The 12,455-nt window shown below is 36.4% G+C and overlaps 1 protein-coding gene across 1 annotated transcript in view; it reads right to left on the minus strand.

The window, feature by feature from the left end:
- TEX11 (testis expressed 11) overlaps positions 1-12,455 on the minus strand; it is a 33,957-nt gene that overhangs the window by 14,659 nt on the left and 6,843 nt on the right. Inside the window, exons 8-16 of the mRNA XM_010565332.1 lie at positions 10,401-10,486; positions 8,869-8,926; positions 7,969-8,064; positions 6,309-6,390; positions 4,452-4,530; positions 3,534-3,685; positions 2,697-2,782; positions 1,393-1,530; positions 531-633 (exon numbers count right to left, since the gene is read on the minus strand). Coding sequence (XP_010563634.1) covers positions 531-633; positions 1,393-1,530; positions 2,697-2,782; positions 3,534-3,685; positions 4,452-4,530; positions 6,309-6,390; positions 7,969-8,064; positions 8,869-8,926; positions 10,401-10,486 — 880 coding nt within the window. The remainder of the gene's footprint in view (positions 1-530; positions 634-1,392; positions 1,531-2,696; positions 2,783-3,533; positions 3,686-4,451; positions 4,531-6,308; positions 6,391-7,968; positions 8,065-8,868; positions 8,927-10,400; positions 10,487-12,455) is intronic.

Genomic DNA, 12,455 nt, shown 5'->3' on the forward strand with positions numbered 1-12,455 from the left:
AATATGCAATGGCAGAACTCATTATAAAGGAGAAAGAGTCTACAGAGATATGTCATTCTGTAAGTCACATCAGTAATTCATGTATTTTCTGGTAACTTCAGGCTCTACCTGTCCAGAGAAATTAAGAGCAGCAATAATGGTTCTGTTAAAGTTCATTTAGCTCAGTATCCTTTTTTTATATTGTATATGCATACAAAAGAATATTAGAAACAGCAAGCATACGATGATTCTCACCCAGGGATGTTACTATAGCTTCTGCCCATGACAAGATTAGAGACTTCATAGCTAGAGGCTCCATACAGTATCAGATATGGCAATGGACTCCACATCTTACATATTGTGTGCAAAAAGCATCCCACTCTGACAGTTTAAATCTACAGCCTCACAGTTTCAATGACTTTATAGACCCTTCTTGTAGCTACCCTCTACTGTGTCTTTCTCAAGATGCACAGTCCAAATCTGCTTAGTATTTTCTAATACATTCAGCACTTCTGCTCCTTGTAGTGAACCCTTTATCTTTCAGGTTCTACCTTTATCAGTATCCCTCTCCATCACTGCAATCTTATAGACACAGAATTTAGTAAAGATGCTGTTTGGATCACACCTCTCTGCTTCTTTAACTGCCTCTTTAGCCTATTCACAAGAGAGATTAAAGGAAATCAATACAATGACATCTTGAAATCAGTAATATAATTTGAAATAAAAGAGAGCTAAAAAGATAGACAAAATGTTAATGGTTACATTGCTGATATTTATATAATTACTCAAGAAGTTTGGTTTGGCAACATCTTTCCTGGAAAGAAAAGTAAAGTGACTAGAGCAGAACATGGCACCAAAGGCTGACAATGACCAGACTGAGGAAAAAGCCAATTCCTCAAAATTAGAGCTATAGAATCATAAAGCAAGAGAAGCCCTGGGAATGCTGAAAAATTAAACTCCCTTCTGTCACTTCGAACCGTAAAGTTTAACACCCCCCAAACCAGAAGGCCTAGATAGGTAAAGCAGGTGCACTTCTCTGCAGAGGTGAGGACTAACACACTGTTGTGGGAAGTTCTAGTGAGACACATCAAACATTTTTCCTGCCAGGGCTCATCTGTCTTGAAGAGAGGAGGACTTCTAATCTGAGAAGAAACCTGACATACTGAGGCATGGTCACACGACTTGTAGACTGTTTCCCCCATTAGAATGACAGGTGATACAAGAGGCCCCCATAGCAGCTAAGATGATGAACAACATCTCTCTGCCAGATGATGCAAGATAGGCAAAGACAGATCCCTCTCTCAAAGCAAGAGAGGTATAGTAACAAAGATCTAAATTAAATCCCAATGACATAGCTACAAAAATAAAAACAATGCAAATAAATAAATACATATACATATATATTATATATACCTTGTCAACTTGTTTCAGATGAAGATAGCAAGAAGCCATGTTCCTCTGCAGCTTAGCCAAGTTCTGATCTATCTGTCCAGGTGTGTAGAAACTGACAGAATAATTGTACCAATGAAGAGCTTCAGAATAGCTTTTTGCCTAGGAAATTTAAAAAAAACAAAACAAAACAACAACAAAAAATCCTTATTTGTGTGATTAAACTGCCTATGTTTTCCCAAATTTTTTACAAAAAAAGTTCAAAGAAAATGAAAGATTTAGATAATCAAGTATATTCCAGTGTAACCTTTCCCTCAGAAGAGCAATCATTGGTCCCACAATGCAGGTAATAATCATTAGGAGAACTGACGCTTTACCTGCTCCTACTCTTCCCTTATTCTTACAGCCATTATCAAAGACAGGACACTGGACTAGATGGGTCATTCATCTGACCCAGAAAGGACATTCTTATGACTAAATACAAAGCAGAAATATTATTTCAAAAAAACCTCTCTCTTCATGATACAAAGCAACTGAAACTAAGAGAAAAAGACAGAAGTGTTTATCCCATTTAGACTATGAACCTTGATGATACTATGCTGAAAATGGTACTCCTAAATATAGTTCCAATTTGGGCAGAGAATTTATTTTAAAATGAGAAGGAAGGAAGCTGTGTCATTAGCAAAATTCCTTCTTGACTACACAGATGAGAGGTAATAAAATGGCACGTGTTTTCCTTTATGTATACAAGAAATGAGCACATGACAGAAATACAAGAGTAGAACATGAGCTCATCTTCTCCAAATCCTGAAAGAATAAGAAGGTATCTGGTTTTGAATAACAGAACTTCTATATACTCACAGTACAAATATATATGAACTAAGATACAATGTAAGCATCCGAAGCTACTTTATATAGGCTAAAAAGAAAATCAAGGTACAAATGATAACACTCCATGTTCCTTAAAGCAACAACGGACCGTCTGAGGGTAGGAATTGTAAAATAAACAGCCCAATGTAAAGAATATTTTCAGGTCTTTGTACCCTTCCCAGGACAGAACCAGAATGATGGGCTGCACACTTTCCTTGGCTGATCAATTCTGGCCATAACTCTTCCCGCGTACAAACCTTGAGATGAGGCTACCCGAAACTTGATGTTGTAATGGAAAACAGCACCCAGCTGGATGAAAATAAAACTAGTGCCAACCGGAACAAGGATCTTAATAACAGCTTGCACTCTAACCAAAAATAGACATACCAAAGAGGTCAGAAAAAGCAGATCTTCATTTTCACTGATACAAATAACAACACTACTGTTTGGTCCCAAACCTCATAATGTTTGGCAGCTCTGTCCCACAAGATGATGTGCAGCTGGTTCAAGGCTTCAGGCAACAGCTGCTTCCCAGTATAATGTCCTGAAAAGATACTGCAAATCATCAGTTTACAAGAACTTTTATAAGAAGCACACTGAGAAGCACCTAAGAACTATCTGAGAAAGGCTGTCCCATAGCCTACAACAACAAACACTGACACAGCAATAGGTTCAGCCAGTGTTTCATAGCCTGCTTCTGAAAAAAAAACAAAACAAAAAACCCAAACAAACAAAAAAAACCCAAAACCAAACAAGCAAAAAACCCCCAAAACAGTAGGTAAGAGAATAAATATTTTCATGCTTGAGCAACGTATAAAGGCTCTTGCACCTAGCTTGATGCTACATAAAATACAATCTGATTTCCAGCAGATCTGACAGTCAAAAAATACAGTGCTACAGGTGCAATAGACCTGAAAAATAAACTGTTATTGAGCTGCTCAAACAAGGATATGCACCTGTTTTAATACTGACAAACAAAACCACACTGGGCTGGATGGACAAAGTATTAACATTACACAGAACTTCTTATAAATATTTCTAATCCCACATCTATCAGTCACACCCACTCTACACTAAGAAGAAGGAACTGTTCTAGCAAGTCAATTTAACCCTGAGCTTTATCACAATTGTCATTCATTATGGAAGTTGAGAGTTGCCATGCAAAAGAAACATAAGGGAAAACAGACACAAATAGAAATAAAGATGAGAATAAGCAAAAAAGGTGAAAATCAGAATTCAAGACTAGCCAACTAAATACAGGTTTCAGTAAACAGCAGCAGCAGATGGATACAGACCTATAATAATTTCTTCAACCTTTTGCTTAGCAAGCAGCTCCCTCTTATTCTGCAACAGGAACTCAATGTGGAGCAGGGCAATTTTTCCAAGGTCAGGTGAAGATTCAAATCGTTCAGGAACAGATTTCAGAAAATCAAAACCAACTGATTCCCTATTCATACAGATGCATTTTTAAGAGGCTGCACAAGAAGAGCTGTTAATTTTCCATTCTAAAGAATAACATATTCACACCGTACAGCATGTTTCTCATTAATACTACTGGCACATAATCACGCTGACAAAGTGAGTCAAGGTATGAATTTACAGCAGTTCATCTATTCAGTAGTAACTTCCTATTAGCACATGCTTATTCCACAGTATTCACAAGAGAGTTTATTCCTCACAATGAAAAAGTAAGAATTTACTGCAAGATAGAAGCATATACATTGGTAATCATGATGGAGCATTCAACAGTGTGAAATTTCATGCCTCAATTTATTTTGCAGTAACTTGTTCATCCTTAGATTGTTTTTCACAAGAATGATTCTAGGACTCCAAACTCTCTCATTCTGAGGGTTGGTTAGTTAATATGGAAGAAAGATTTCAGTCAGATAATTCCAGACTCATAAATACATTATTCCAATATATATATTGATAATATATATATTAAAACTACAGAGAGAATTTTAATCATTCCAAAGTAAGGCTACAGCATTCCAAATTGCCACTCAACATTATTTCACACCCTGTTCTGCTGCTGTCATAATCTGTATCACCTTGCTATGGAAAAGAAAGGCTCCCTCTCAAAACTGTTTACCTACCTCTCTGAGTTTTTATTTAAAGTAAAGCATCATTGTACAACAGATTTTATTTTCTTATAAAAGAACACTTACAAAGCCCAAATATTGTGTTCACCCCACTTAGTGATGCTTTCATACCTTCCATGCTCCAGCAGCAGTTTGGCAGTATTCAAACAAAAGTCTAAAGACATCTCATGGTGCAGGAATTCTGCAACAGCTAGACAGAACACAAAGCAGTTGAGATTATATATTCAGTTTAGACCCTTAACTGCTCAATTTACCGTTTACCTCTTACAGCTTCTTTGGAAAAAAAAAAAAAAACAACCAAAAAAACCCAACCCCACCCTAGTAGTTCTAAAACAAAGGAAGAGTAAAATATGTCTATTGTGCTTTGACTTTCCTTTTGCTGTACAATTAATGTAGTACTACAGAAAGGTGACAGACTGATAGGCCTTGGAATTCTGGTCCTCTGTCTCTTTAAGCAGAAACAGCATAGGCATTAGTAGCAGAAACTTTTGCCTCAAGCTGCTTTCCATCAAAATGTCTCACCCTTAATCCTGCAGGAACCACTTAAGACTGAGGTCAGTGCTCAGCCTGTGTGGTGATATCACATTGCGATGGGAACTACTTAAGCCTAATGCCTTTAGCATCAGCTGTTCAGTTGACTGGTGCTGATAAGTAGGTATCAGTTTTAGATCACTCAGATAAAGTTTAAAAATTGCTAGACTGTACTGGGTGGTTAATAACAAGATTTATACATTCATAGCTTGGATGAGATCAGACAAGGAACACATAGGGACATGACTGTAACAGTTGTTAAAGGAAGCATTTCTAAGGCACCTGTGCACAATACAAGATTTTAGTCAAATGCCTAAAACTTAGCAGGAACCTTCACTCAAAAGACAGAGAAGTTGCAGTGCATGGTCACAACACTTTTCTGCCAGCCATACAAGAGAAGACAGACATCCACTTATTAATAAACTCGCTTGAAAAACTGACTGGAGTCTTAGTGCTACTAAATATAAGCAGAGCGTGTTTTGATAGGCAACACTATAGCTTCACAATTCAAACTGCAGAACAGAAGCCAACTATTGCAATCGTAAGTTTTGAGTAACTGTCCACTTGAAAGCTGACTGAAATTCCCCAGGAGCAATCTGAAGTAGAGTTTCCATTCCTGCTAGTCTGGCAGCATTCAAACCATCCAGCTTTCTGCAAGAAATTCCTCATCTCATCCTACAATTATTTCTCAGAGCATTCATTATACATCTGATGCTTTCCAACCATGAAGATTACAAAGGCTTTCCTCCTTAAGATTTCATTATTTATGGAAATAAATTTCTCCTGATACATTACCCTTCCTATATTGAAGTCCCCCCGAAAACTTTCTTCTCCTCTCATGCCAATAGAAAAATCAGTTCTCTTCAAATGACAAGTTTGACGAATAAGGAGAAAAGAGTTTATATGCCCTAGATAAACTAAAAACTCTGGTAACACAGGTTTATAACACAAGATACTGATCAGCACTTGATGTCTCTTGGCCAAAATCTGCAAAATCACACACAGAGAATAGCAATGTTTCACAAGCCTTTTCTTCTACGCTGACTACATAAGAGATAATCCACCTTCAACCTTTCTGAGTTACCTTAGGCATGTGTCTAAAATGAACCATACCTTTACATTGCTATATTTTCACTGTGTTCATTTCAACAGGCTTCAGAGTCCTCCCCCTCCCCTATTTCCAGCAAGTCTATTTAAATTCTCAACAAAAATAAAATCATGCTGAATTCAAACTTACATTATCACCTGGGTAACTCTTTTGTGAACACTGACTACTATGTCTCACAGTCCAAAACCAGAATGGCATTTAGCTAATGAAGATTCCTCCAAAACACATGAGAAAGAAAAAAAAAATACATCCCTATCTACAATTCAGGCAGTCTTCTTGGATATAGAGTAGTGTGACCTTACTACGAGACCTATACAGAGCTGTGATACCTGAGTTGATATCTTCATCTGATGCTCCACTTTTAAGAAGAATTTTAACTTTCAAAAAAAACCCTGCTGGATGCAAATTCTCCTGCATAATGAAAAACAATACATTACTTGGACAGCTGTTTGTAGAATACAGATCCCGTGAGAATCCAGCACATTAACACAGACAAATAGCAGGAAATCACATACACGCCACTGTATTCTTCAGTTCCATTTTAATGACTGAAGCAATAGGTAATATTTTCTTCTTAAACGCAATGTGCATCTTTATTACTTATTCTTATACTGCCAAAAGACCATGAGGACAATGAAAGCAAGCGATACATGATTCTCATTTTGCTGTGGCCCATTTCTGATACTTTTAAATAGAAGCTGAACAATACTGAATGATAGAAACATTTACTGCTTTTCTATATGTGAACTGGCTGCTTTTCTATGTGTGAATTGGCTGGATTAATTCTCCAGAATTAATATGAGCAGAACTCAAAGTAGCTTATAATAATACAAAATTTAGGACAGAACAACAATGGGAGCAAATGGAAATAACAAAGACTGTATACTACAGCTCTCACTAAAACACTGCACATTTCATACTCTAGAATAAAAATTTTCTTCTATTTTTCCATACCAAAACATAATAAAAAATTATTATAAAAACACTCTCCACCTCAAAAGGTTTTGCAAAAGTAAATACAATAAAAACTGCAGAGGTCTTAGATACTGCAGTAGCATGTTATTTGAATGATTAAAATACACTGCCTTTTATCCTGATCTCACAAATATGTGCATCATCATCTCCAAGTTTTAACAGCATGTAGAAAACTGAATTTGAGCGTTCATTTAAAACAGGACTTTACACTTAAAACTTGTTTTGTATGACACAGCTAATGGAAATTTTAAGATGGCCAACCAAAGACAAATATAAATTCTTCAAATTTAATTTACTCTAACCTGAAAAGATAGAAGCACAAAATTAATTCAAGTCTTTATATGGGAAACAGAATTTTTACAAGAGCAAGAGACCTCACTCTAGTGACTGCTTAGGAGATATATGAACTTTATTCAGGGTAGCTGGTATGTTTATACAGCTCATTTTTCAGGTTCCAGAAGAAATACAGTCATGTTAGTAAAATGCAATAGCTTCATTAGTTGTTTGAAATAAGACTGATGTAGCATGGCTACACAGCTTTCAAAACTGAACGCTGTTTCATGCTTGCTCAAATATTTGTACAGAAAATGAGATGGGTACCCAAAACATACTATGGACATAGCCATTATAACCCAAAGCAAGACAAATGGTCTGGTGCATAAAAAGCCAACTGCTATAAATCTCAGGTGGAGCACATCGTAGTTTATTCTGTCTGTACAGTTTTCATGAACACATGCCAGAGAAATTTTAGTCATATCATTATCAAAGGACCTCACTACTAATAGATATGAGGCAGCAAGACAGCTCTACATCTACATGCAAAGAATTATTTCTCTATAAAAAAGCTGGGAACACCAAAACATACTTATGAGTATGAAAACCAAGGCAAAGCAAACACACCTCTGTCTGATGTCAAGGATAACACACCAGTGATTAATGTGGTCCATATTATTATGTTAATAAATGCTCGAGTTTTGACTACTGCACACCATAAATACAGTAACACATTACTACCTGATTTGCCAAGCTTACAGCTTTCAATGCCTTGTCAAGATACAGATTGCAATCCCACTCAAAATAGGCTGTAGCTAACAATCGCAGCACTTTAGCCTGGAAATAAAAACAAACTGGAAGTTTAAATGCCATCTAAAGAGCAGGAAAAAAAATAGCCACACATGAACATACATATGAATACAAAAGACTTAACAGTTAAGGTCATGAAAAATAAAAGCTCTTTGAGTCAAAGGAATGCCTGCCTGGTATCAGACATATAAAGTGATTGCTCAGTTCTGAAGTATATCCAGTCTTCAGCACTGCAATTCACACAGGACATGAATCAACTAGAGTTCAGAGAACAGAAGAATAGCAAGGAAATCTGGAAAAAAACAGAATGAAAGAAGAAATTGAAGGAACAGGAGGTACAAACTTCACTGAGAGAAAAAAACAAAACACAGAGACACACATGCTAATAGCCTTCAAGTATATAAATGATTTATATAAAGAGGAAGATATTAAAATATTCTCCATATCCACTGTGGGTAGTAAAAGGAGTAACAGGCTTACGAATTAAACAGATGAACATCTATCAGAAATGACACAGATATAACTGATGATGCCTTGAAAGAAGAGAAGGAAGGGAAGAAGAGATGGCCTTTCAGGGCCTACTTCAGCCTTACTTTCTACAATTTAATTTCTGTGAAATAGTACAATCCAAATGTGATTTAAGGGCACCCATCAGTGACTGAACTCTCAGACTGATGCTCATAGCAACTGAACTTGCAACTTTGTCAAACTTCATAGCAGAGGAGGCCAAAGAACCACCGGTCAGGTTTGGCACAGCAGAGGCAGATGATACAGTGGAGTCAGGTTAACAAAATCCTCTTATTTGTGAACAGCAATGTCTCTATTTCTTACCTGCATTTCTTTGCCAACAGAATATTTCATATCCATCTTCCCAATGTCATAACTCTGGCTATCAATGATAAGCAAAAGTTAGAATTAAATGGGATGACAGAGAAAAATTCAGCCAGTCTTCTGATATGTGCAACATTCCTATCCTTTCCCAATTCTTAATCAGTTAGAAACCACATAAATCATACAAACTAATCTCAATAGTCTCTCTTACTAGAGAACAGAAAATTTTGTTTTTCTTTTTAAATCCTCACATTAAAAATTGTACTCGATCACTTTCTTTAACCTATTGCACCACCTTCTGTAACATCTTCTATTCAACCATTTCAGTAGGCTTTACCAGTTTTAACCATAGCGGTTTTGAAGAAGCAAGTGTTCTCATTCTCACCTGACACATAATATAGTCATACACAAAAGTTATACAGGACCGGGTTTCAAGATCACAGCAAATCACATTAACAGAACCTGGGAGTCATGATTCCCCATCCTTTTTCTAAAAGTTAAATGACAGCACAAAGGACCACCCAGGAGAAAACACAGTGGTAATTCCACAAAACCAGATTCAATTGCAAATGCTATGAATGAAGAACTCTTAGAAAGAAAAACAGTAACTGGGCATTTGTTTCCTAACCTAATATATTCTCAGCACAGGGAAATATTAACCCACTAGATGGAGCTACACCTCTTTCTCCAGATAATTATTTGCACTTTGCAAAGGTTTATTTCCTCCTCAAATTTTGTCATCAGGACTCGGTATTTAATTTTCCACAAGAATAAAATATAAAATCATCTCCAAAGCACCAGCTGTAATTAATTCTAAGCATTTCTACAAATCCTCTTTGACAACATATATGACCATAACTATTTTGACTTTCATATGTTGCCATTCATTTTCTTCTGACTATTTAAAAGAAAAAAAAAAAAGAAGAAATAAAAACAAATTTTTTGAGCTGAGGCTGTGACCTTGGCATGAAGATACTCTTCCCAACAGCCTACATTTTTTTCTTCCTTAGTAGTACCACATTACTTATTTGGATCCTACCCAAACCATCTCTAATTACTCCCTTTTCACCTTGATGTTTGTGTCTTTCATCAGTCAAGGACTTGCTCTCAATGAAGCACCTCCTTTATGAGAAATTCAAATACTGTTTAAAACAAATCCATTAAAACCAGTCAGAATTCACCTACTCTTTCCCAAAGTTTTCAAATCCCTTGACTATCATTTATGAACGGCATAAGAACTGGGAACAGCCTCTTCATAAAAATAGTCTCTTTGGAAGAAATGTTTGGCAGAGAAGCTGGAAAGGATACTTTCATTCTAATGACATGAAAATCAATGCGGAATGCAGTCACAAATGTTAGGCAACAGAGTAAGACAGTCACTAACTATCTGCTCAGCTAATTTGGTTCAGCTAAAATCTTGTGTTCTCACTTTTTTAATTAAACCCCTACTTTCCCTTGCTCCCCTCCTGTCCTTCACACATATTTTTACATCTCAAAAGCAGGATTTTATTTTGTTAGCCTTTGCACATTACCTGAGCCAGAAGGAGCTCTGTTCATACCTCTTCCATTCATAGGTTTCCACTCCAAAATTGTAACAGAGGATTGACAGGTAACAGGTCTACAATAAAAGACTTCTGCTTCTATAATGTTCTTGTAGAAACATCATTAGATCTATGGCACTCCAGTCTCACGTTCTTTAAAATGCATTTTACTTTAAAGATATATCCACTGTTATCACTTCTGACCTTATACAAGGGGATATTGAACATGACTCAAATGGAATCATAATTGTGTGGGAAAGTGAAGAATTATTAACCAGTCCAGGACATGCAAAACAGCAGGATTCTTGAAACACATGAGCTAGAACAGTTCTTTAAGAAATCATGCTGAAAGCACTAGAACTGTGTCAAGTAAACAATAAAAACTAAAACTTGAGAAGAAAAACTGGAATACTACAACTTCATTTTTTAAAATTACAAAAAAATTTTACATAGTTAAGTGATGAGAACTCTACCTCTTCAACAGTAGGCTTCTTCCCAGCATGCCTCTTTTGAGGTTAGAAAAAGGATCACGCACATTACAAGTTTTAGGAGAAAACTGGTTTTGAATGCTTGGTTATTCAGAGCACTGTTTTTTTCTGCTTTATCAGTCAGCCCTGACAATGTCTGTTCATAACAACTTGTCTTTCCTTTGAAATGATTTGCAGCTGTCATATGTCATCCAAAGAGACAGAAAAGTAATTTTATATGCTAACAGGCTGCCAATATTTACATCCATTCTGCCTCTGCAGTAGCTTTCTTTTCCAAGTACAGATGATGTTTCTTGCAAGCAACTAGAGATTTCAAATCCTTAGGCAAGAATGAGAGAGGTAGCACAACATCTTGCTTCAAATTTACGTTGATCTCATTGCAATCCAGAGACAGCAGCACAGATTCAGTATGCATGAACCAAAAAAACGATCACTCTCAGATGTGAAACCCTTATTTTTCTTAAGTTCCTTTGTGAACATTTTCTTTCCAGAACAGAAAGTTTGCTGTATTGAGAGGGTTTCATGCAAAGTGTTTAGCATAATGCTGTAGGCATACTGTGGCATACCCTAGTCATTTACTTGCATACTTGGAAAAGAAGTATTTCAAAGGATAACTATAATAATATTTCAGTGAATGATTGTGTTCCAGGAATCAAGCGTAACAATAAATATCCCCATATACCTGGCACCTCTCTGAATAACAAGTGTTATGAACAATTCTGGCATGCCACCCTGTACAGCAAGAGTTCCCAGTTATGGTTCATAGACCACTGATGACCCACAAGCTGCAAATCCTCTCCAGCTGATCTGTGGTACCATACATTACCATAATGCAACATCTCCTTGTGATACTCTGCAAGTTCTCTCTGGTACAATGGGAGCCTGGAATAGTTAAGGACTGACGGCTACCTAGTGATCCAAAAGTTTCAAAGTCACTCAGCAATCCCTAGCTCTTTCCTTTTTTCTCACTCTTTGAATACCACTCTTTAAACCAGAAGTAAATTGTATCTCTCATGATCAGAAACCTTTTCCTTGTCTGCATCAGTGCTCCTGGTTTGTGAAGAGTATTCATCATGAGAAGTTTAATATTATTTAATGGAGGAGTTTAAGCGGAAAGCATGAAATTCATTAAAAATGAAATGAGGAACAGTAATGCAAAGATCCCAGTGAGCATTCTCAACAATTCACAGTGAGCAGTTCGGCTCTTATGATTCAAATCAAAGCTAGACCCCTGCAACTGACTTAGGCACTCAGATGCACTGAACAAGGCCTGCAGATCATAAAAACCAATTTAAAATTGGTTGGAGTTTAATTGGTTAAAAACCCAATTAAACTCCAACCATATTTCCTGTATTTCCCTTTCAGAATTCACATCAACCCTTTTGAATTTTATTACCTGTACCACAGAGACAGGAACAAAATGTTTCCTAAATATTGGGAAAACAGTAAAGTAAGCAAATTAAAATAAATGTAGGGAAGTTTATTCTGATATAAACATATTAGACTTTTATCTTTGCAAACAAAGAACTAGCCTGCATATGCTAGAGTTTGTTTTCTC

Source organism: Haliaeetus leucocephalus, unplaced genomic scaffold (assembly GCF_000737465.1).
Source record: "Haliaeetus leucocephalus isolate CR32 unplaced genomic scaffold, Haliaeetus_leucocephalus-4.0 Scaffold189, whole genome shotgun sequence".
Classification (NCBI taxonomy): Eukaryota; Metazoa; Chordata; class Aves; order Accipitriformes; family Accipitridae; genus Haliaeetus; species Haliaeetus leucocephalus.